Below are 27154 nucleotides of genomic sequence, written 5' to 3'. Positions count from 1 at the left end.
TTTTTGGATTTTTTGAGACTGGGTTTCTTTGTGTAGCTTGGCTGTCCTTGACTTGCTTTGTAGACCACGCTGGCCTTGAACTCACAGAGATCTATTTGCCTGTGCCTCCTTGAGTGCCAGGATTATAGGCTTGTACCACCATGCCCAGCTCCTGCTTCCTTTTTGTTCAGTTGTTCAAATCATGAATTCTGGAGTCAGAGTGATCTATTCTTTTAGGCAACATTTTAGTACTCTACCTAATTTTTGTTGTTTTGTTTTTGAAACTAGTTCCATAGCTGGCCTGAAACTCATCATGTGGACCAAGCCTGCGGTGAACTCACAGAGACCCAGCATCTTGAATTCTGGGACACAGGCTTGGACGACCACATGCAGCCCATCAAAGTTCTGTTCCTCAGCTCCTCATTTGTACAAAAGTAGTTAGCTTAAGTTTTAAGACAATATGATAAGTTCATGTGTGTGGTCTTGTCATGAGTGTTGATGAGGCTGTTTTCTTTCTAGCCCATGGTGTGAGTGTTGATGAGACTGTTTAGTTCCATTCGGAATCAGGACACAGAGCAGAAAAGCAAAGGCCTGACGTCATCATCTGTTGTTAACCCACTAAGGGTGAGAACCCATGTACCTTGAAGGAGCTGTGGGAGTTATTCTGATGCCTCTGCCTCTAATACCCCGGCCCCGGCCAGACTCCTCTGAGCCATTTAAGTAAGACAACTCCCGGAGCTGTTCTTGACGAATTTCATCATTGTAGTCCTGGAAGACAAAAGCATAGCGCAAAGAGTTACTATGAGAAATTGAGTTGTTAGGGCTGAAACAACATGCCTCAAACAATAAGAAAAAGGCTGAGAATAGTACTCAGTAAGAGAACTTTGTCTAGCATGTAAGAGACCCCAAAACCTGCCTTCGGAATTTCAATACAGAAGAAAATAAACGAAGCCAACAGGGCTGAGTCTAGTCCTATTCCTTGCCTCAAAGCTCTGACCCAAGTACTGAAGAGCCTGCTGTAGAAAAGAATGCTCCCAGAGCATCCAGGGCCTGCTGGGAATATCCTGAGTTCTACATCAATCTTGGCTAATGTGTCACAAAGTAAACAATACAGCTTTGTGGGTCGCTGTGAAAATCACGCACGAAACTCATGAAATGATGTTAAGGAATGTGCAAATCTCTCATTGTATGAAGAAATAAAGACGTTTCCTTCATCAAGAAAGTCCTCTTCACGACATTGGATTTATTTCTCTTAAATATCACTTTAGGCTTTATCTGAAGAAGGAAGATAGCTGTGTGGTGTCGATGCATCTGAGGTACCTCAGCTACATCTGCCAACACCAACAAACTGCACTTGGGTGAATATGTTTAGCTTATGCACGCTATACAAACAACCCGGGAGTCATAATCTGAAAGGGAACAGTCTTGAGTGAGAGGTGAGAAATAACAGACTGGGTGAGATTGTCTTAGACTCATTAAAATACTGAGAAGCTCCACAGTCTGCTTCAGGTACAGGAAGGAATCCCACCAAAAAACCTGGCCCACAACATTTTCAACACAAGGAACTTCCTTCGGTGCCTCACGCATGGACAGTGAGAGTCACAACGTAAAGCGAGTTTCACGGTTACAACCAGGGACTCAGGTAAGGATCCTTCAGAGTGTGTATCGGTCGGTCATTTAAAAAGGACTGAATATTTTTTTTTTTGTTCTGTATATTTTGTGTTATCTGGGCCCAGGGGTCCTGCTCAAACTATGGCACCAGCCAAGGACAATATGTGCAATCTAGCCAATGGACAGGACATTCTCCACAGTTGAGTGGAGAGTGGGAACTGACTTTCTCACGAACTCTGGTGCCCCATATTTGAGACCACATCCCCTGGATGGGGAGGCCTGGTGGCACTCAGAAGAAGGATAGCAGGCTACCAAGAAGAGACTTGATATCCTGGGATCATATACAGGGGGAGGACGTCCCCCTCAGTCAGAGTCATATGGGAGAGGAATAAGGGGAAAATGGGAGGGAGGGAGGAATGGGAGGATACAAGGGATGGGATAACAATTGAGATGTAATATGAATAAATTAATAATATATATTTTTAAAAGGACTGAAAAGTAGGCCTGAGTCATTATAGATGGATGTAACCTTTAATAAAAAGTGTTTTAATTATTTCCTCACCTACACACACACACACACACACACACACACACACACACACACACACACACACGCACACAGTGTCTAGGTCCTAAAATGTTAAACTTTCATAGAGGTGGAGCCAACAGAGATGATACATGAGGCCTAGCCTTGAGAACAAAGTCCAGTGTATTAGCAAACAATGCCCATTTGGTTCAAAATCAAGCGAATGCATACTTAAGTGGGGTGAAATAGAGAAAGTTCGGTCAGTTGCACACCTCTGCTGTGCCAGGTCTGGGGGATTTTTAATGCACACCTTTACCCCACGCTCCAGGAACTGTCTTGATTACAATTCAATGTGCTAACCACAGCGAAGCAAAGACAATTTATTGTCTTATTTTCAACATGTTGCTCTCACGTTTATCCACTGCAACACCCGATTATAATGATGGAGGGTTTACCACAGCTGACAAGAGCAATGTAGGGGAAACTGCAGCTTCGAACAAGCCATCCACTATTTCGTTTCTACCTCCCCCCATCTTCGTTTTCAAGTACCAGCTAACTGGAGAGAAAAACATGCCTGTCGTTTCACTAGGATCAGGAATTCAGAGCAACGCCGCTGCGGCTGGAACAGAACAGCCCCTCATCAAAATGAAGCATGGAGTCCATAATCTTCACATGTAACACTGTTGATTATAGTGCTGTATCTGCCGCTGCTTCTGTGTGGTAAATCTGTATTTACTCTGCTCTTGTGAGTTAAGAAAAGATAGGCTGGCATTGTTATGTTGCAGACAGACATGACAAATCACCCCTCCACCCTGGTTGGATCAGGGCTTCCTGATCTCATGCCTTTGAACGTCCCACTGACGGTGTCAGGTCGGCTGTGTGAAACTTATCAGCTAACTAAAAACATAATGAAAGCGAATGAAAAGTGCTGTGTTCTGGAACTTGAGCTCTTTTGCCACCGGAAACTCATATGTCACAAGAAGGGGAAGTCCGGCTCAGCTTTCTGGAAAGGTAGGAGAACAGGTGGAAAGATAGATTCTAGTCAGCCTGCCACTCTGCAATCCTTCCAAGATACAAGAGAGGCCATTCAGGGTTCTCCTCCCCTGGCAAAAGAGGCAGAGGCCAGAAACGTCACCGGCAAACATCAGAAATCTACTATTTTTTGAGGATGAAAGATGATAAACTTGTCCTTAAAGCCATTCAGAATCTTGTCTAATTTGACTTGATCTAAAGGTGCCATGAACACAGGTGATTTCTCAGCAAGGGATGTGAGAGTTATGCTTTAGATTTGTGTTTAAATAGCCAGTCTCCATTTCTGCATCAGAGTTCTTAGACCAACAGGCTATCATTTATTTCTTGGCTCATGAGTAATCCCAGATGAAATTCAATACACCTGAATAAAATATCTAGGTATCGTAATAGTTTGAGACATTTATTGAATCTCTTTGTTTGGTGTGTGCACTCACTAGCTCAGTGGTCCTGCTAATCTGCTGCTCTGGAGGAGGCTACTAACATGGACAGAATGGCAATGCTGGTTAGATGGATATTTCTTCACACTGAGGAATAACATTTAATGTAAGTAAAACCATTAGTAACGATGTACAACCAAGTTCCTTATGGACTTAGCTGGAAGTGCTCCCTGTAAGAGTTTAATCTCTTTCCAGGTTTACGGTGACCAACTGAGTAATTACAAGAACTGCAGTTGCTTCATTCCGAAGTACTACACCCCCATGGCCATCTTTCCAAGAACGTCTCTCAGTTCCTGATGTTAAAGTCTGTCGATTACAGGAGACACTGTAAAAACAGTTATTTTTTGAAGGCACAGTACTCCCAAGCATAAGTGTGTTTCTGGAACGCATGGTACTGTTGAATTGAAGTATTATTCTTAACTTCACCACATCAGAGAACTCCAGAAACTCACACTTCTCTTTGTTTTGTTTCCCACATTGTATGGAAGAGCCCTCCTTATTTCCCACAACTATTTTGATTTTTCTGGAAGATCATTTTTTTCTAATAAAATCCCCCCATGTTTAATCCCCTCTTTGCATTCACTTCTTCAAGAACTCAAGTGGAAGTAGAAATTTCTGAAAAACTCAAGTTCCTAATATCACCCAGCTGGGAACTTTGGCAAACCCATGTGAATTAAACCTGGTGGAAGCTATCCCATTCAACATACCCTATACCATGACTGATGTAGTGTAACTGCTATTATTCTGCTTTAGAACGGTGATGGGTAGTTATTACGGAGAATTTAAAAAATGCAATATTTTTATTGAAAGGAAAACATTGCAAATTATTTAGTGCATCATTTAACGAGAGACTAGGAAGGACTCGCGGAGGTTGGCAAGCAAGAGAACCATAGTGAGATGGAGAACAGAACAATGTGGTTAGGACAGAAGAACTGTGGCAGAATTGTACATGTTGCTGTTTGTGTGAATGTGATGAGATGTGAGAAAAAGAATATGGGCGCTTAATAGCTGAAGGGTGTTCAGGAAGGAAGTAACACACTTTTATTTCATTCTGTAATTTCTAAAATGCCCTACTATTTAAAATACCAAACATTGTTTTTGAAATATATTACTTGAAATAGTAAAATGTATGCTCACAATACATTCCACCTGTTCCTTTACCTGAATGAGATAAATTTCCTGCATGACACAGTGTCCATGAAATGTGTAAGTATTCCCTTTTGCCTCTCAGATAAGGCCCTCCCACTGTGCTGGCATATGGTGTAAACAGTATACAATGGGGAAAAAAAAAAAGCTGAGAGCAGAAGGCTGTTTGGATGTTCCTAGGAGGGACTAATGTGCACAGTCCGCACACTAAATGTACATGCATAATCTCCAGTTACATACAGTCTTGTCCATCTGCCATGGTGGCATTTTGCCAAAATACAAATTGGGAAGATTATTTAACTTACATTTAGTTGGCAGGTAATGGCAGGTGTTAATAGGCAACCTGGGGGTTCAGTCACGGACCATTTTACTGCCAAGTCCTCTCCATTAAGGCTCCACAGGCCCTGGTGCCACACATTTAAAACTGTGGCCATGAGCTGGTGAGATGCCTCGCTGAATAAAGACACTTGATGGCAGGCCTGCCAACCTGAGTGATCCTGGACATCTACATGGTGGATGGAGAGAGTCAACTCCTGCTTGATGTCTTCTCCTTCTACACAGTTGTCATGGTACCAGCATATTACATATACACATATACACACACAAAGTAAGTAAATAAATGCATAGGTGTAAAAAATGGAAATGGAGGTTGCACTTCTTTTGGAGATTACAAAGAGGGTTGAAGAAATATCAACCTCTACAAACCATAGTAATGGACAAGAAAGTGAAACCAAATATGGCAGCACATTTATGAATTCTAGTATCTGAAAAAGACATAGGATTATGAGTTAAAGGCAACCTTATTTTGCCAAACTAAAAACTAGATGAAAGGAAAATATAGCTTTGAGCCAATATCCTACTTATAACTGAGCTGGAATGGGCAGTAAACTTACAAAAAAATTAGTAAGACTATTTAATAAAACAAAGAATTAGGTAGCTTCACCGAGACAGCACAGAATGTGCTTACCTCAGCCCATACTAGAAATCAGAAAATCCAGTAGCAAACTAGAGTCAACGAAGAGTAAATTAAGATTTATTAAGCATCTTCCCAATGAATGGCTGCATAAAGTTCATATAAAACCATTATAATGGTATTTATCAAAGGTAACTAAATATCAGAAATTCAAAATGTCTTTGACTTTGAGGTTTAGATTGCTGTTGATGTTAAGTTTGGTTTCAAATGTCTTTTACCTTTTTTTGCCCTGATAGAAAACCTCATTGTAAACTAGGCAAAATTCATGACCAAGTGTGATGGTAACAAAACAGGTTAAATGCATATGTTATGTAAGAGTATTACAATGACAGATTTTCTTTCTTTCTCTTTCTCTCGCTCTTTCCATTTTCCTTATAAAACATTGCCTACTGATATATGAACTATGCCTGTAAAAATCTGTGAAATGAACAACATCTTTTGTAAGATTCTTAACTTATGCTAGTCTAGGAAATAAGCTACCACCTCAGGATAGATTTAGGACACCAGAAAGATATCCCTATACATGCCAGTTTTCAGCAGCTACAAACATCAAGGTTCATTTGTCAAAGTAGAGTCAAAGTGACTATGAGCTTATTCATTAAATGTTCTTGCAAAACTCCAACAAAATCCGGCACAGAGGAGAAGTAGACACACAGTCCCACCTCTAGCTAAGGAGCTATTGGTGAGAGAAGTCAGTTTTCTTCAATGGAGTGACACCAATATATCACCCTCATTTTACAGCAGGCCCTACTCACAAGTGTAGGTGGTCAACACAAGCAAGGCTCTACTTTTTATGAGAGAGAGAGAGAGAGAGAGAGAGAGAGAGAGAGAGAGAGAGAGAGAGAGAACACGTAACACATAAAATTGCATTGGTAAAGAGGAGGGAGAGAATCTTGAAGAAGAGGGTAATTATGATAAATATCTATTATATAAAATTCTTAACAAATAAATTAAAACATTATTTAATTTTTTCTTGGCAAGTTGTCAAGCACATGACATAGGAATTACATTAAATTTAAAATAAAAATAGGTGTTCACTTAATCCTTTAACTTATTATGTTAATTTATAATAATAAAGCAAACTCTTTTAAAACACGTTTTACATTAACAATCCAATGACCCCAAAAGCTTCTTAAATGAAACATCACTGTGTAAGGCATAATTTGAGAAAAAAATGTGTAAATATTCTGTTCATAAGCAGGGTTGATGTGAGTGGCTGCTACCAACAATCCTGCAACTTTAGGCCTCTTTGTAGGCAAGGTGAAATTCTAAACTGAATTTTCCTTAATGTCTGCAATTCTGATGTTTTGAAGCTTACAATTCACTTTTTAAATTTATAGATATTTATAAAAAGTTGTTAGCTAACCAACCCCTCTGACTGCATCTGAAGCCTGTTCCACAGGACAGAATTCATGTCTGATGCTGCAAACATGGTTAAAACATAAAAAAAAAAAAAAAAAAAAAAAAAGCCGATGAAGTTATAGGCTCTGGGGTTGGGCAACCTACACTTAGTGTTTTGCTAAATGCTCACATTGGCAATCTGCCTTCTAAATGCTATGCTTGTTCCGATAATCTGAGGGTTTCTCAGCCTTGGTCAGAGACGATTTCCTTTTCAGTAGGCAAGCAGTTAATGCAGAGATTCCTAATTAGTCAATGTGCTGAAAATAAGTGACTATGAATGATCAGCCTAAATGGGACATCTATAAAAAGTATCCTTATGTGCAAGCTTCAGGGAACATCCTAGAAGAGATGGGGGCAGAAATATTGTAAGAGCCATTATGAGAAGAAGATGTATGAAAACCAGCCTGTCTACATCTTAGGCTTAAAAAAAATCAGCTAATATGGTTGAACTGTGTTTGTCTCAAAAAGTGGTTTATAATCTTCTTAAAACCCTACCTTTCTTTCAAAAGGTTGTTATAACTACCTCGTTATGATGACTTCTTTGTCACCACTTTCCATCCTACCATTGTTTCAGGAGGTCTTATGGCTAATTTATTATGATTATGTTCTGATCCTGTAGTCCTGTCCATTTTTCCTTCCAAATTTTCAATTAGGAACCTCACAACCCCTGAGTTATAAAAGCCTCATCTTCCTCACAACCAATGCTAACATCTGGAACCTGCTTTAGGGGAAGGCAGCCCATGTACATGAATAAAAAAAATGCTTGCTTTAATGAAGTGCTTGCTTTAGTTAATTTGACCATGATGATTTGAGTCTATAGTCTTTCTCCTCCCATTTTTAGATTAACAAGTATTGTGAAAAACTATCTTATGGGCATGGCACAGTTACTGTATGAATAAACTTACATTAGCTGTGGACGCCAAAAGAGCTAGACACTCAAACTTTCAACATGAAAAAGGACTGGATCATGAGGCTCCACGCACACCTGAGGAGCTATGCCTGGCACAGCCTGGCATAACTGATGGCTGCCTGAGGAGGGAGAAGCATTTTCTTTGGAGTGATGGTCATTGGCAGGTTGCCCAAACTCCAGTGGGTGGCAGTATTACCATGTGCAAACAATTAACACCAATTAGACTCAGTGGGCTACTATAAATAAATATATAATTTATTTTATATTAAATATAATATATAATATATAATATATATCGTTAAAGGAATACATAAAGTTTGGTGGGTCCTATGTTTAGGGAGTGTTGGGTAGAATAAAGGGCAGATATCATCACTATTTATTATATACATATATGGAATTTAAAAAGAAAACATTTTTGAAACAGGGTCTATCTATGTAGCCCTGGCTGTCCTGGCACTCACTATGTAGATCAGGCTGACCTTGATCTCACAAAGATGCACCTAACTCTGCCTCCCAGTGGTAGGATTAAGATGTGCACCACCATGCCAGGCATGTATAAAATATTAAACTGTTGGCATATATGTATATATGCCATACACACACACAAACACAGACAGACAGACACGTGCACGCACACACAGATACAAACACACACACACACACACATTTTTGTGACAATGTCTATGTATCCCAGGCTGTCTTCAAATTCACTATGGGAGAGAGAATTTATCTTCCTCCTCCCCTCCCTAGTGCTGAGCCACTATGCCTGCTTTATGGTATGCTGGGGATCCTGCATGCCAGACAAGACTTTTTCAACTCAGTTACACACCAACTCTTGTATTCTTTAGCTATTAACATTTATATAGTTGATGTTGTGTCTCTAAAGATAGGAAACTAATGATCACAAAATTACTGGTTGTTCCTCTAAATTCTTTGTAAAATAGTTTTAGAAATCTATCAAAATTTCAGTATGTTCCAATATATTTAATCCCCATTTAGAATGGGGGTTTAATTCTTTTATTTGTAGAATAATATTAGATGAATTGTCAAGTTCTATTTTAGCACTACAAAGGAATTTACATGCATCCTAATTTTTAATGCCAGTGATGATTTGATTATTTCAAGCAGTTTGAAATTAATGTAGGGTAAATGAAAGAACCTATCATGGTTCAAAGAGAACTGGAAGAAAAGGCACATACATGGAAAAATTTATGAAAGCATTTCTGATATCGGACTGCTTTCTTCAAGACACAAAGAACTCTTAAGGGCCAACGAGAAAAAAGAAATAAGCCTTTAGGAAATGTGTAGCAGGATGGATATGGCAATTCAACAAAGAAGATCTACAAGTGGGAAATCAGCCCCTGAAAAGATGATTGACAACACGAACCACCAGGTAGCTGCAAACTGAAGCAATGACATGCTGCTATATATGTCTACTAAAACCTGGAAAATCCATAACCTTGTAGAACCAGACCACGGACCAACAGGAAATGTCCCTTTCTGTTGGAGATTTGAACCAGCTCAGCCACTTTGCATTATGATCAAATGGTTTTTTTTTTTTTTTTTTTTTTTTTTTTTTTTTACAGAAGTGACCATATTCTACACTTGAGTAGAGAAATCGTGCCTTTTTTTTTCTGAAATGAGTCAAAGCCTTGCAGTCACACATTAACCTGCACAAGGATGTTGGGAAGAGCCTTTATTCATGGGCGTCAGAACTTTTAAACAAGGATTATGTCATCCATGGAGAACGAGAAAAGTGGTACATGTGGACAAGGGAATGATCACAGTAAAATAAAATAGAGAGATCAAGCCGTGGAAAGACAGGCTGTAGGACTGAATGTACGCTACTAAGTAGAAGACAAGAGCAAAGGGCTATATGCATGCCCATGCATGCATATGTCTGGAGCTAACTAGATATTTCTTAGCTAATTATCATAGACAGGATACAAATCCAACCTCCTTCACAGGAACTTCTAAGCAATCCAAAGCACATCATTAGTAAACCACATGCATTTTCACAATTGCACCTTCATGACAGGTAAAAGTTTGATAGCCAAAATTACATCATCCAAGGTTCTGTGAGGAAAGCAGTGCAAATCGCAAGCAGGAGAAAGTATTTTAAATGCCTTCCGCTTCCTACTGCTATTCAGTTACCCATGTTTGTACATTCATTCTTGTTCTGCTACCCTGGCACATTCCTGTGGGTCTAGAAAGCACACCTCTTTGGGTGCATCATGTTTAACAATCAAACAATATTGTAAGGAGTCAGAAGGAGTCTGGCAATAGAAACAACATGTGAGAAGTGGGCTGGAGTAGCTCACATGGTAGCACCACGGGCAGTAAAGGATGGTGTAGTCACTTGTGAGCAGACTGGGAATTGGCTGTGTAGGCCTTGATGAGATCTCATAATGTCATTAGACAAAACTGTGATCTCAAAGCCATTCCTGTAAACCCGTTGGCTCATGAAGCCACGGCTGCTTTCAACTTGAACACATGAGATAACTTTTTTAAATACCAAGAAACACTGACGATCCACAACAAGGAAAAGAGACAAAAATAGATAAATAACAACAAACTCCCAAACGGTGAATTGAAACTTTATCAGAACTTATACAAATGTTGGCTTTAATCGCAAGGCAATTAAACAGCAATTATAAACTGTCTTTTATATAATTAAACAGTTAACTAATTAGATATGGGGAAAACATTCAGATTAAAATGCTAACAGATTAAAGACATAGAATGTAAAATTGAAAAGTATAAAAGATAAAATTGTACTAGATTAGAGAATTCAGCATAAAGGGTATGAAATTTAGGCCATGTCAACATAAACTATTTAAAATAAACACCTGAGATAAGAAATACACAAAATAAATAGACATGAGCTATAATATGTGATATATAAGAAATGAAATCATCTGTTTCTACAGATTAAAATATCACATAGGAATATTTTGAGCAACTTTATGATAAATTAAAAACGTAGATGAAACACACACACACACGCACACACACATACACACTGCACACGAGCCTTATTGAATCCATTTAGTCTTACTTGCATGCATATTTGTTTAGTGCTGACCACTTAGGACCGAATAACCTATCAGGGAGCTCAATCCTGAAGAAACCTGACTGTAATGGTCTCTATCTCATGCAAAAAGAAGCTTCTTTGATGAAGGCTAAGAGCTACACTTATTTGTGGGCAGAAATATTTTAAAAATAGGTGTTATGTTGGTTCAAAAAATGGCAGTAAGAGGTTCTCCTCCTAGGTCTATGGTGTCTCCAGCTATGGATAGTTAACTAGTCCTATGGTACCAGAGATGAATCACCTTTTACCGATCATTACCCAAGTCAAATTAGACAGCTGTCGCCAAGGTAAAAATGCCACAATTGTACCACTGGAAAATATCTTGGTCATTTTGGTCATTGTGATTCATAGTCGTTACAGTTGGATAGAACTCTTGATTGCTTTTCTTCTGTGGCAGCTTGCATAGCACCTCTGGATACTGTAAGAGCTAATCCTCAGGGAAGAAGTCTCCAAGTCAATTTTTGGCTCAGTGCCTCCAAATCCTGTGACCAAAGTGATAACGCCTTCAGCTATAAGGTTTCCTCTTCAAGTTCTGAGAAGCAACCAAAGTCAATGTCAAGAGCCTATATTAGGGTTGGGGAGTCTCTGGGCCCACCCTGACAATCTACTCAAAGGGAGGCTTTTCATGTGTGACATTGGTACTTCTGGTACATAGTCCCTACATGGCCAAGCAAACATAGCTGCATAGAATGTTGAGTCCTTTAGGCATATGCTAAGTAACAGTATACTGGGACATATGGTAGATCTATCGACCCTTAGCTTTTTGAGAATTATCCACGCTAATTTCCTGAATGGCTACACCAGTTGGAAATCACACCAACTATATGAGGGTTTCCCTTTTCTCATAACCTTGCCAGGATTTGTTGATATATATTGTTCTTAGACATTCTGTATAATATGAAACTACAAAGTATTTTTATTAGGATTTCCCAACTGAGCTGTTTAGAGATCTGTTTAGTACATTTTTTAATTGGGTCATCCATTTTCTTCGGTCTTTGCTTATTAAGATGTAATAGCTGGCAATCTTTATCTCTCACTCTGCTGGCTTCTTCTTCATACAATTTTTTCCTTTGCTGTACAGAAAACTTTTGGTTTTAAGAGATCCTGTTTATCAATTGTTGACCTTAATTCGTGGGCAAATGAAGCCATATTCAGAAAGTACTTTATTATACCTACCGGAAAATCTTATTGGTTGTTATTTTTATATTTTCATTTTCCTGGCAATTTCATCCACGAGTACTGAATGTATACCATTTCCACATTCTCTTCTTCAAATTCCACTCCTACCTTGTCACCTACTAACTTGAAAATCCTTGATCACTTCTTTCTAGTATTTAATGTCATACACGTTTAACATACATAACAATCTAGTGAGTCTATTTTCTGTTGCTTCTCTGTATGTGTGTTTAGGACTGACCATGTGACATTGAGTGGCTATCAGGAGGCTTGTCCTTATTTTGCCTCCACTTAGCAGCAATTAATTGCCCTGAGTCATTCATCTAGCATAAACTTCGCCTTAATCCTGCGCAGTTTTTTTTCTATATCTTCTCTTTGGAGTTTCAACATTCCAGATTTCACATCGAGTGAGGTCTTTCATCCATTTGGAGTTGATTTTTAGGAAATCATAGACTTTGACTTATTTTCTAATGCCATTTGTTAAAGGTGTTGTTTTTAAACCAGTCTTTCTTTTTTGTGTGGCATTTTTGTAAAGTGCAAATGACTGTAATCATATGCACTCATGCTTGGCTCTTCTGTTTTGATTCACTGATCGCAATGTCGGTTTCTGAGCCAGCACCATGCTGTTTTGAGACCTGTGTAAGGTTCAGAAGACCTGTTTTTCCATTTCCCATTAGTTTTGTTCCAAACTAGGCACTTTGTTCTGGATGAGCAATAGGTAAGATAAAATGAAGATATTGAGAGCTACCCAAGTAGCACAGGGATGGATCAGTGGGGTTCAGAAAGACTGTGGGTAATAGCAAGCCCAGGCATTCCTGTGTGCTGTACTGCATGCTGGGGGTCAGAGTAGCCATGCTTACTTTAGATCTTACTACCTAGAAAACTACAAACGCATCATCTGAGTTTCATGGTGTAAAATAAACTCTGTGTGTTTTTCTGAAAATAGAAAACAAATTTCTCTGGTTTGTGAAATTTGACTAAATCCCTGGTATTATCTCTATGTTATATTCTGTACAACGCCTCAGGATCCAAGGACCCTCAGGAGCAATTCAATGAATCCTACTCACTTTTGACTTTTAAATTAAATTTCAGAACCAGTAAGGTAAAATGCACTCTTGTTTCTTTCCTTTCCTTTTCTTTTTCAAAATAATTTAATCAGATTACATCCCAGTTGTTATCCCCTCACTTGTATCATCCCATTCCCCCCACCTCCCTCTTTCACCCCATTCCCCTTCCCTAGACCTGTGACAGAGGGGAACCTCCTCCCCCACCATATGATCACAGATTATCATGTCTCATCAGGATAGTCTGCTTCCTCTTTCTCTGAGTGCCACCAGGCCTCCCCACCAAAGGGAAGTGGTCAAATAGGGGTCAAAAGAGTTCATGTCAGAGGCAGTCCCTGCTGTCCCCACAACCATGGAGAATGTGCTGTCCATTGGCTAGATCTGAATAGGGGTTCCAGGTTTACCACATGCATTGTCCTTGGTTGGTGCAGCGATTTGTGCGGGCCCCCCTGAGTCACTTTTCTTAAGGTCAAGATGAAAATAGGATGCATGGTTCTTCATGCTGGACTTTTTCTAACAATGTTTAATGAAAAGGACTTTAAATGATAATCGTGCAATCTCAATTTCAGCATTATTACATAATACTGAAAATTCAGAAACTGGCAGGCCCAAGATTTCCCTTTATATCTTTCTCAGAAGAAAGTTGGCAATGCTTCCTTCTGATTCTTGCTTTTAAAGTTTGATTGCATCACTATTCTTGCAAATTTATTCATTCATTAATGAAAAATTCTAGAGATTGTCAGTAATTTTTCAGCAATTTCCCTTCAGTCAGCTTCATACCTGCATTGACACAGGATTATATCATGTACATACATTTTACCCATTTATTTCTTGCTTGTTCTTGCTTTCTTACCTTTGTCTCCTATGAAAATAGACCTATTTTTCTTCCTTCATTCCTCCCTCCCTTCCTTCCTTCCTTCCTTCCATTTTCTTTTTTATTCTCCTCAGTATAACTAAAAAAAAAAAAATCACATGTTCTATTATTTAATTTAAACAAGGATACTGACTTGAAGATACACCCAAATTGGTATCTGTAGACTTTTCCATGGAGACTGCTTTGTCATTTTAACTGCTCTTACCGTGATTAATGTTTTCCTCTCAATTGCTGCCCTATGTTTATTTTTTCATCCCTTTTTTTGCTCCAGAGGGTTTACAGCATCCCTCCATTTATTCTTATGGTTATTCTTAATTCAATAATTACTTAGATTTGACCATCATGTTACTGCAATCCAAGTAGCTACTGATCAGAATATCTTGCATTCCACTATGTAATTTTCTTTTGGGTTAAAATATACTTGTCATGGTTTTGTTAGTTAGTAAATTCATATTTGTAGGTGTGAGTTATCATTATTTATGACTAAATTTAGTTTTCTGTTGAATTGAAAGTCAAAGTTCATTTCAGTTAGGGCTGGAGAAGGCAATCCCTCTCTACTTTCTTTACTTGGTGACACTTTTGTGAGTCCGGTGTTCTAGTTCCTTGTTACTTTCTTCTTCAAACATTTAATACTGTTGTTTTCTATAAGAAACTTCATTCATTAGTTCTTAGATTTGAATACTTTTACTGAAATGAATTTTCACATCAGAAGGCTACCTGACTTTCTTGCTTTCCTCCTTGAAGTTCTGAAGGACACACATCTGAGGGTCCTGTTTCTTCATCTTTCCCAGAATTTTCTCCTTTATGACGTAATGCATTCCAGGTTCAACTCTGGAGCCTGTAACAGTCCTACTACCTATTCTACAGAGGTTTTGCTCTATATTAGAGTTTTTGTTTTCTAAATGTAATATTGTAATCTTTTTAGCATATATTTCATCTTATTAATAATATTCATCTTTTATTTACTTGAGCGTGGACAATTTTTAAAATACACATTTTAAAGTCTCTTTTAGGTTTAATAATATCCTTTGCTCTTCCTTTCTATTCCCGAGTGAGGCATGCTGTCACCAGGTCCCTTTTTAATTCATCTGTCTTAATATTTACTGCTGACTTATCCTTGGTCTGATGTACCTTGAACCTACTGGTTGATTTATTAATATGTTATTTGTCCATTTCTTGTGTATGTATAGTATAAAAATTTAAATACCATCACTGTTCGTATAATGTATTGGAAATCACAGATTCTCCTTTTGTCTTCTGACAACAGAAAGGACTCTTCCACTGGGACTTCCTCTATTCTCCAGCTAAATGTATAAATGAATCTGTGGTCCAGCAAATCATGACTACAAGAGTATTCTCGTCTTTACTGTGACCTCCAAGGAAAATCAAAGCCTGTCCTTCAAAGCTTAGGTCACATATTATTCCTATGATTTCCCCACTATGGGTAAGTATTGCCAGAAGCACCTCTACATGCTATATCTGTCTTAAGTCTTCAAAAGCATATTTCTAAGAAGAATACATTCATGAATATAATACAAGATCACCTTGTTTGTGAAGGTGTTACTATTTTTATACACATAGAGTCTATGCATTTAGTTCAGAATCAGAGCATGTCCTTTGTATAGGAAGGACTTAAGATCTGAAGTAAATAATCCTGATATTTATTACACTAAAATCTGTGTCAAGCATCTCCAGGAAGAAGATTAAGTTGCTTGTTGTCCCCACCAGCCTCAGCATTCTTACAGATTTATTTACATCAGTAACACGGGACATGCACCTTATCTGCATTCTTGACTGAACTCAGTGCTAGAGTACACACAAATATATCAGAGGTAAAGTTTCATTTACTTTAGAATACTATTTTTTTGTAGTCTTATTTCTCTTTCCCTGGAATTAACTTTAATGAGTTTAATTTAAATATACTTTCTCCATTTTAACTCTAATATTTTTTAAGTAAGAAGAGTTACATTGATATTTTAGTAATGTGTTAGTTGAAAAAGATATAGTTGAGATAATCAAGCAGGAAAAATAAATGTGTTAGGATACTTATAATTATAAAAAGACATGCACTATAACATAATCACATAGTAGCAAATATTATTTATAAAAGTAAATCATTGTGTTAAAGATACAGAAATGCAAATAGGATATCACAGTACAAGTAAATGATATATTAATAAATCTGTCTTCATAAACCAAATTCATATTTTAGTTATATGCTTATGCAAGCAAAAACACAGAGAGGGCGAGGCAAAGAGGAGAGAGAGGAAAGATAATAAGAGTACAGTCTTTTTTTTTTTTTTTTTTTTAATACACTTTTTTTCTACACCAACAAACCAAATAACCCAACTAAGAAATGTGGTACTGAGCTAAACAGAGAATTCTCAACAGAGGAATCTCTGATGATTGCAGTCACTTAAAATAAATGCTCAATATCCTCAGTCATCAGGGAAATGAAAATCCAAAATTCCATCTTACACCCTTCTGAATGGCTGAGATGAAAAACACAAGAGACATCACATGATGACAAGGATGTGGACCAAGGGGAACACTCTTCCACTACTGGTGGGAGAGAAATTCCTACAACCACTGTGGAAATCAATCTGGTGCTTTCCCAGAAAATTGAGAACAGTTCTACCTCAAGAACCAGACATACTACTCCTGGGCTTATACCTAAAAGATGCTCAACCATTCAACAAGGACATTTGCTCAACTATGTTCATGGCATAGTTTTATTCATAATAGCCAGAAACTGGAAACAACGTACATGGCCCTCAGCTGAAGAACTGGAACAGAAACTGTGGTACATTTCCACAATGGAATACAACTCAGCTATTAAAAAGAAGGAAATCTTGAAATTTGCAGGAAAATGGACAGAACTAGAAAATGTCATCATGAGTAGGTAAACCAGATTCAGAACCACACACATATACTCACTTATATGTGGATATTAGCCATACAGGATAACCATGCTACAATCCACAGACCCAAAGAAGCTAAGTAAAGAGGAGAGCTCAAGGGAGGATGCTCAGATGTCACTCAGAAGAAGAAATGAAATAGACATATGAAGTAGATGGAGGGAGGGAATGGGTGAGAGAGGGAGTGGAGAATGGGAATCAGGTGTGGGAAGAAAGGTGAGATCTGGGAGAGGGAGCTCAGATTGGTGGTTGTGGGATGTGAGAGGTTCTTGGGAGTCTCGGGATGTGACCCTAGCTGAGAACTTCTAACAGTGTGGGATACAGACTGTGAAGTTGCCAACTCCTGCAACCAGGTGGAACTTCCAGTGGAGGGAAGTGGGGGCCCACCAGCCCATACACAAAACCTTGGATCCAGTCAATCAATGATTGGCCTAACATGAGTCGCATGCCACGAGAGTTAGTCCACCACTGACACTATTAGTAATATTCTGCTATTTTTGCAGACAGGAGGCTAGCATAACAGTCGTCTATCTGAGTGGCTTCACCATGCAGCTGTTGAAAACACATGCAGAAAGCCACAGCCAAGCATTAGGAGGAGCTTGGGGAATCTTATGAAAGAAGGAGAGGAAGGATTGAAAAAGCAAAAGAAGTTAAGTACACACACATACATAGTCAACTAATCAGGACTCATAATGGCTCACAGAGACTGAACCACCAACCAGAGAGCATCCATGTGATGGTTCTAGGTGCCCCCCCCCCCATGTAACAGCTTTTTCCTCATCTGGAACTACTAACAGCAGAAGCAGGGCCTGCCTCTGACTCTGTTTCCCACCTTTGGATCCCTTTCCCCTAACTAGACAGCCTTATCTAGCCTCAGGAGAAGAAGATTCACCCATTCCTACTTGATATGCCAATGTGGGTTGATACACATGAGAAGTCTCCCCCTTTTTTGAGAAGAAAGGGAGGAGTTACAGGGGGAAGGGACAGGAGATGAGCTGGAGGGACTGGTATGGAAGGAAGGAGGTATTGGGAGGAGTAGAGGGAAGAAACTTCCTACTGGGAGGTAAAGTAAATAAACAAATTAATTAATCTTAAAAAAGACTCAGACACAACATTTCTGATCTGAGAACAGAAAAAAAAAAAGTGGAGGAAAATGAGAAAAGCTCAACAAACATTCAAGTTTCAAAACTAAATGTTTGTTTTTCCCAATAAAATTATATGTTATGGTAAGTCAATGAATCACTAGATAAGATAGAAGATTTGACCATGTTTTCTCTCAATCTCAGAGTGCACAGGGTAGATTGATCTCATTACTGAAGAATTTCCTTGCTTTCCAGAGCACAGGCATTGTGAAAAGTTTTGACAGATCTGGTTCCTGCCATACTTTCCCCTACTTCAGTGAAAAAGTTCATTAAATACTTGTCCAGACCTGTAGGATAGATAAAAGCTCTTAGTGTATATTACTACTATATAATACAGTAGTAAGGCTATGCTTGGTGTCTTTACTTGCATTTACACATTAGTAGGCTGAGTCACAGCATGAAGAACATACATTATTGCAACTCTCAGTTCAAACTATTTAAAACTACCAACACACAGCAGGGAGGCAGTCAAACCATCATCAATAACAACAAAGTCTGAAGAGATGCCTTAGTAGTTGAAGGAGCTTTTGTTGTTCTTGCAGAGAACCTGAATTCAGTCCCGAAGACCCACGTAAGGCTCACAGCTAAGTAGTCTCTTACAACTCCAGTTCTGGGGGATCCATCACTCTTTTCTGATCTCTGTGGGTATGAGGCATGTATGCATGTGATGCACATACATGAATCCAGGCAAAACACTCATACACATAAAATAAAAGTAAATAAATCTAAAAAAGAGTCAGAGGTGTAGGGGAGGGGAATAGGGCAGAAGAGGGAGGGAGAATGGGACCGGGAAGACACAAGTGAGGGGATAATAATTGGGATGTCATGTGAATAAATTATAACAAATAAATATTTTAAAAAGAAGTCACTCATGTTGGTAGTTGTCACCTTAAGACTGGGGAATTCTGCATAGTCCACTGTCCAGGTTTACAGATAAAAATACTTCAGCCAGAGATGCCTGGTGTCTCCATTTACATTCTATAGCAGGTACTGAGTTGTTTCTTGAGAAGACACTAGCTCCTTTGACTGAGCACCATCCTCCTTCTTTCCAAAGCGAACCTTGTTCCAGAGTGACATCCTCTTGTCTTCCATGCAATGACATCATCATGTAGACATGCCGTTAGAGAAATGTGACTCCTCCAGTGAATAGATGGCATGTCTCTCAAGTGCTTTTGGATAAATATTGAAAGCTACTCAGTTTGCTGTCACATAAAGTTGATGGTTTATTTTTGACTTTGCTCTTTGACTTGTCAATCTGTTTTGATGCAGGAAGAGAAAAGGCAGGCTTGCTAACTTCCTACATTGGTAAGTCATAGGGTTTAATGCTTTCGTATTCTTTTTACTAACAGGTGGTATTTATCATCATTATTATTTTATGTGTGTAAAATACGTGTAGGCAAACATGTGCCAGGCACATGTATCACAGTCACAGGAAAACTCTCTAGGGTGTCTTCTATCCTTCCACCCTTATGTGAACTCTATGGACCAAACTCAAGTCTTCAAATGTCATAGAAAGAGCTTTTACCTGATGAGTCATTTTGCTGGCCAAATGCTTGTAAGTTTTTAAACAGGAGCAAACAAAATATCTTACTTTCTTAAAAGGACTCATCTCAAATAGGAATGTTGAAATCAATCTGATTGAAACTATGTAGGGTATTTTACAAGTATGTAGTCTATGGCCTCCATTTCTGCTTATGAACACATGCTATCACATTAAAGAACAACACATTTCAAAAAAATTATTCTTTGTGTGTATACACACACACATACATATATGTGTGTGTGTATTTGTATGTATATCTTAAATTCATTTAATGCTTTGGGATCAATTGAAATTTTTATTTATATACTTATGCCCATAGATGAGATAATTTTGCATATTAGAAATTAATTATATGAACTGGATGCAGTGACACATGTCGGCAATCCCAGCAGTCTTGGAGTCAGAGGTAGGCAGATCTCTGTGAGTTTGAGGCCACCCTGGTTTACAAAGCAAGATCAGGACAGCCAAGGCTACACAAAAAAACCATGTCTCAAAAACACACACACAAAAATAACTATATGGAGCTTATATTTAGTTTATATTCTCAAGTATACTCTTCATGTTTAAATATAATTTCCTAAAACCAAAAATCAAAACTAAAAACAAATCGCACATGCATGCTTTTTATTAATAATTCTATTAACATACGATTTCAACATGTACATAAATCAGAATTGTTACCTATAGCAGTGTTCTACCAAGTAATAGCAATTCCTTCAGTCACTGAAAATGTTATGAACATGACATTCAAAGCCAAATGTAACATTCCATTCTATTTGAAAACTCCTAAACCTAGTTAATATACTCCAAGAGAGCACATCAACAGAAAGGTATGTACTTAAGTGACCACACTGTATCCCTCTCTGTAGTGAGAGTTTTTGTTTCTTTAAAAACTCAGTCATGCTATGTGAATATGTTTTTGTTTTAATCCTAAAATATATGTGTGGGATATGGGGCTGCTTCAGATTGTCCACAGCTGCTCACAGCAAAGTGCCTAGGATTTGCCTCGTGCTCTCATGCAGGAGCTTGGTTTTGCCATCTGCAAACTTTTCAGAGGATACAGATGTCTTTTTTGTGGCTATTGCTGCTGCTGCTGCTGCTGCTGGCCAGATGCAGTTTATTGTGTCTGCTGGCCATTTGTCAAGTCGTAGTGTGAAAACAGAAGAAGATAGTGAATATCCTGAAGGCAAAGGTCAAGCTTGACCCAAGGAATCTGATGTCCCTAACCAGCAAGAAGTAATCTATGCCTACTCTACCCTCTTAAGCCTACCTAGTGTTGGAGCATTGGAAGGGCGGTAGATATGAGTCCAATAAAGTAGCCCAGAAAACATGCCTACAAGACTATCTCCGGCAATGTAGCAATCCAGCAAACCGGAACACCAGCAAATGCAACACCTCTTTATTGGAGAACGTCTGTCTTTGGCAAGCTTATTAGGTGAGAGTTGATATAATAACTGAGAGGAGTGTCTGTGATAATGCTACTTTGTTGGATCTTAATTCTCTTCCCCTGGATATAGTGCAGCTCTCTGGCATGAATGTCTTGCTTTAACAGCAAGTGCTGATGCTGAAATATCCAATATTTTACTGCAGTACAGATGGTCTTCAGAAATCAGTACTGAGAACATCAACCTCCATTTGCAACAGATGCTAGGAAATACATTTCCTGGATTATGATGGTAGAAAGGAGCAATAACCCAGATGTTCCTTGACTCTCCCTTAACCAGGAATTCTTTCCTTTCTTTCTTTTATTCTCTCATATGGAGGGATCTACCTTCTGTTTCTTTGTCAGGAATGTTGACATGATTCTGGATTGTATGTTACTATGTTCCATACAAATAGATGTAAAATGTGTATTTTATATGTAATTCTTTTATCTTGAAGTATTTATTTCAACTCTGGTGCTTTTCAGTTTCTGGTTGTCCCTGGAGAAGGATTATTTGTCTTTACAAGACTGAGCATGTGTAAACCAACCCATCCCTTGAGAATTTTAAGTGGCAATTCCTTTTAGTTGATTTTCCTTGAAATGAGACTGAATGTCAAAGGAAACAGTTCTATGTTCCCCCTTGCATGTATACAATTTTTGGTTTATACAAAGAATCTTAAATATACAATGTACCCAAATTAAGTTTTAAGGACGTCTATAATAGTGAAAAGTTATATCCTTCTGGTTCAGAACTATTAACCAGGTATAGTTGTTTATTCTGTTTAAAGGATGAGCAATCATCACAGGCAACCATAATGTACTAACACCTGAATAAAATGAATATTTTACCTTCTGAGTTTCTCTGCTATGGACTCCAAAGAGATAAGGAGGCATGGGAATTGCTTGCCAATGATACATTGTCTCTAATCTGTTTCATCTCTCTGAACTTACATAAGCGTCTTTGAAAAATAGACAGGGATGAGCAAAAGAGAAACTATGATTCCAACCAGCCTGCATGGGGGTTATTTTACAAAGAAAAATAATTCAAAGGACAAAGCATCTTTAATGTAAAAATAGAGAGACATGAAATTAATTGAGGGTATCGTGCCAACAGCAGACAAATTTTCCTGTGAAGAAATCCTCGGAGAAAATGTAAGTGGTCTTTGCATACGCTGGAGTTGAGAAACTGAACTGCACATTTTGTAGCTATTTGCCTATTTTAATTGACATTAAATGATGTATTTCATTTTCTAAGTGCCATACATATTTATTGTAGTAATATTCTTGCTACCTTGCTTACCACAAACATTCCCTAGGAAGCCTCACATTCTTCCTCCTGAAAAAAAAAAATGGTCAAGAATACAGAACAGTGTTATAATCACTTCTGCTCACACATTCATCCAGTCCTTTAAAATGTGTTAGCCTAACAGTAAAGGCATTCAAAAAATCATCACATGGATCAAATTGCTGAATATCTTGTATGATGAACCAGTCATGGTTACTAGCCATAAAGTAACCTTGGAAGAGCTATTTATAGCAATGCTTAAAGCACACAGTTCAAGTGGTGTGGATCACATCAATGTCTGTATAAGAAATTCTCCTGTGGAGGACAATTTATTTATTTATTCATGTGGAAAAAAATTTAAAAATACACCAGAAAACTCTTTAATTATGGTTTCAATAGTCCTACTAAAGTAAAATAAAACATTATCTATACAATATAGAAAATCTCCCCTTAGACTGAGGCAAACTCTTTACTGTAATTATACTCAATGCATCTCATTAGAAAACAATGATGTATCTTCCTTCATGATAATAAAAATATGTGTTTATGAATAAAGCAAAATGCTTAATATTACATACACTGCCTTTAATCATTTTTATTTACAACCAAGAATGTAGAGCATATCATTTTGTTTGACTATTTACTTTTATGTTTTACAACTTGGGCGTTTAAAATTTCAGTTTTCTCATGCACGCTAGGCAAGAAATCGAAGTCCAGTTTTGAGCAGTGATTCAAAAGAAATAATTTTTAAAAATTATTTCTTTCATTTTCTAAGATTCTATACATATTTTCTTTTCCCTTTCTTCCCTCTAAACTGCCCATTATACTCCCCTTGCTCTCTTTCAGAATCATATTTTTAACAGTGTATCATGCTTTTAACTTAAAAGCTACCTGGTAAAACTCAGCAGGTTATGAAACAAACAAAAAGACATAAGTGTGAGAAAGGGACTTGGAGGAATGTGGAAAGGGGAAAGGAAGGAGAGAAAAATGTGAGAGTCAATTGACAGTAACGAGAATGCATGATATAAATGTATAAAATTGTCAAAGTACAAATTTAATTTAAAAATTGAAGTCCGTATTGAAAAACACACTTAAAGTTACACAAGTCAGAAACATCTTCAAAGGAAGCCTTGATTGTGGCAGTGACTTAAGAGTCAATACAGTAATGACTAGCAATGAATATCAGAATTCAAATGTTTCATATTCCAGGTAACTATATTGCTGCAAAACCACATGTTTTCCTCTGTCTCAGTTTGGGCTTTTTGGACTGTTTGCTGAGTGACATCAATGTGAACTCAAAACCAACAGGCATCATATAGAAAATTTTGTAAACTCAAGGGTTACTGGAGGACACACATCCACCCACCTGCTTTGGGGACCACTTCTACAAGTTGTGTGCTTTTCCACCTGGGTATCAACAGCACACTAAACAAGATTTGAGTACTACAAACATTAACTCAAAATTAAAATGACTCAGAGTTTAATGGAAACATCTTACACTTAAAAAATCATCCCCAACTACCACACACACAATTAATAATTAAACATTATAATTACCTAGGAATCACTTTCATATATTCTAGGTAAGTGAAGATTCACAACTACTCAGTGAAAAGCAGGAAAGCTCCTGTTTCTATTTTAAATATTAAAATGTCATAGTTAAGTACTGACAAGTCATTAATATATAGTCTTGATCCTAAAAGTTCAATTTAACCTTTTAATATCTTTTTTATTTATAGTAAGTCAGTCTTTGGTGCAGATGGATAAATAGACAGACAGACATATTGATGATAGGCAGGTACTAGAAAAGTAAGTTTTTTTTTTTTTTCATTGTTCTCGTCTCTGCTTCACACATGTACTAAAATCTATACCAACTTACACACATCACAGCGGAGAAAGGTAAACTGACATTTTGCACCATCATAACAATCCTTAAAAATCTGATGTAAACCTGGATTATGCCAGTTCAGCTTTGGCAGACATGCAGAATTTTTATTTATATCACTAGCTTTGGCAATAGCCGCTTTCCTGCCTAATGACAATAACATATTTCAGTCACCAACTAAGAATTCTGATTAAGAATTGAGAATGATCCAAACCACAAGACTGTGCAAACGAAGCCCCTGCTCCTCTTCATGGAAGAGATTTGTCTGTAAGAACCAGAGTGCATGTGACCCATATGTGCTCCACATGGGTCACAACAATCTGCCAGTTTCATTGCAGAGAGAGTGTGCCATGGCCTCTCACCCCACTCAGATGTCACATGTGGCTTGAGACAGTACATTTAGAGGCTGAGTAAGAACAGAGGAGCATGAGCCAGAAGCAAACAAAACCCAGAGAAGACATCATAGTTAACTCTGCAGCTAATGGAAAGGAAAGTTGTGAGCAGTTTAAAGAGGACATAAATGAATTTCTAGGGTGAGAAACGCAGGGTCAGCAAAGGAAGCCAATGGTGATAGAAATAGCAAAAGTGAACAGGACATGAGAAGAGTGTTGAATTCCCGAAATTTGTGGACAAATGGATTGACCTAGAAATTATCATAATGAGTGAGTTTACCCAGAAGCAAAAAGAGACAAACGGTATATACTCACTTATATCAAAACACTAGTCCAAGGGATACGTACCATGAAAATCTTTACTTACCAAGAAAGTGGGTCAGAGGAGAGGACAGCCTGTTGAGACTATAGGCAAGAGCAGCATGGAAGAAAGGGGAAATAGTAGGACCCACAGGGTCCTGGAAACCTACAAGAAGAACTTTATGACAGGCAGATCTGGATCCTGGGGTCCTCCTCAAACTAAGGCACCAGCCAAGGAGAATATAGGCAGTAAGCATCGAACCCCTACCAGGACCTAGCCGATGAATATGATATTCTCCACCGTTGAGTGGAGAGTGAGATCTGACTCTCACACGAACTCTGGTGCCCCTTTTCTGACCATGTCCCCCGGATGGGGAGACCTGGTGGCACTCAGAGGAAGGATAGCTAGTTACCAAGAGGAGACTTGATATTCTGAGAGCATATATAGGGGGAGGAGGTCTCCTTTAGTCACAGACATAGGGGAGGAGAGAAGGGGAGAAATGGGAGGGAGGGAAGAATGGGAGGAAACAGGGGAAGGGCTAACAATTGAGATGTAATAAGAATAAATTAATAGAAAAAAAAAGAGTGTTGCCACCTAGTCAAACAGCAACAGAAATATTCCAGAAGATTTCCTGGGTGTCTTAGAGAGTTTCCCTAGTGTGCACTGCTTCTAGAAACACCCAGAACTTTCTGGCACTGGTTTGCTGGCTTACATTTAGGGGGACTGCGAAATGTGTGTGTGTGTGTGTGTGTGTGTGTGTGTGTGTGTGTGTGTATGAGTGTGTGTTTAGTGTGTGTGTGTGCAAGCATATGTGTAAGATGTTAGTAAAGACAAGTAGGATTCACTAAGTATTTTAAGCATCAGTGACTAGCTGAAGGCTGAGGCGGATCCTGTGAACTCGGGATTCCAATCTCCTTATTATTAACTTCTCTATTTACAGATGAGAAAGGAACAAAGCAGACAGGTTGTAGGTTCCATGCCTTCATATACCTTTATTAGATGTTCAGAGCACAGAATAGTAATCAGTGCAATTTCTTTGCTATGAATAATTCCGATTCTCATGAACCAAGTTTATTGCCTTTTTACATTGACCTATCAACTAGTACATTATGGTGAATTCATTGGTTATACACTATTAGTAGTGTAAGATTCATTGACAAAATTGGACTAGAAACTGTATGTCTCTGTTCATGTCCTTGATTTCATGGATTGCAGTAGTAAAGTTATCATTTTGTCACATCTACCACCTTCAGCTGCCATGTCTTGCTATTCTCCATGCTGCCACCTGCCCTGGTCACTGTTGGACCCATAGCGGACAATTTGGAACAGATAGCGTGAATCTCACCAACCTCCTATCCTCTTCAGCGTATGCATAGTCACTCTCAAGGTCATGACAACAAAGATGAAAGGCTCATGGGACCAGGCTAATTCACTATTTTGTACACAGCCTGGAACTCTTACTCACTAGGCAAAGGCCACTAAGCTATTAGACTTCATCATCATTTCTGGCTACTGCCAATGACAGCTGTGTGTCAAAGTCAATAAAAATCTGTAGGACTCAGCTTTGACCATATCTTAAAATTCAAACAGTAGTGCCTTGTGTGATGGTCTTTCGGTCTGACTGGATCACCTAGAGGCACAGTTAAACAACAAGTATCTGATAGCAGCTTTCCCACTGTCATGGACATTGTTGCAATCTGATTTTACCTTCTATCCTCATCCATGTGTTCTCACTGCCCTTATCTCCAATCGAGCTTCTGGTGTCTCTACTCACACCTGCACTACTCTTCTCTGTTCTTCCTTGTAACTTGGCTTCTCTATAACCTGGTATAGGCGGCTTATGTATATATGCTTCCTCCATCCCCAAGAGTACTGCTTTCAAATCACTATTTTTCAGTTTGAGGGATATAAGTGTCTACAACCTTGAAATAAAGATATTGAAGGGCTGGAGAGATGGCTCAATGGTCAGCAACAGCAGTTGTTCTTTTGCAGGACCTGGTTTTGAGCTTTAGCACATACATAGTAGCTCACAACCACCTCCCACT

At 38.4% G+C, this 27154-nt stretch overlaps 1 protein-coding gene across 1 annotated transcript in view; it reads right to left on the bottom strand.

The window, feature by feature from the left end:
• Positions 1-27154, bottom strand: part of Khdrbs2 (KH RNA binding domain containing, signal transduction associated 2) — a 461510-nt gene that overhangs the window by 178502 nt on the left and 255854 nt on the right. Inside the window, exon 5 of the mRNA XM_051153015.1 lies at positions 620-747. Within this exon, the coding sequence (XP_051008972.1) occupies positions 620-747 (128 nt within the window). The remainder of the gene's footprint in view (positions 1-619; positions 748-27154) is intronic.

The sequence above is a fragment of the Acomys russatus genome, chromosome 11 (genome assembly GCF_903995435.1).
Source record: "Acomys russatus chromosome 11, mAcoRus1.1, whole genome shotgun sequence".
In the NCBI taxonomy this organism is placed as follows: Eukaryota; Metazoa; Chordata; class Mammalia; order Rodentia; family Muridae; genus Acomys; species Acomys russatus.
Note: the sequence above shows the minus strand (reverse complement) of the source record. Positions and strands in the feature narration are given on the sequence as shown.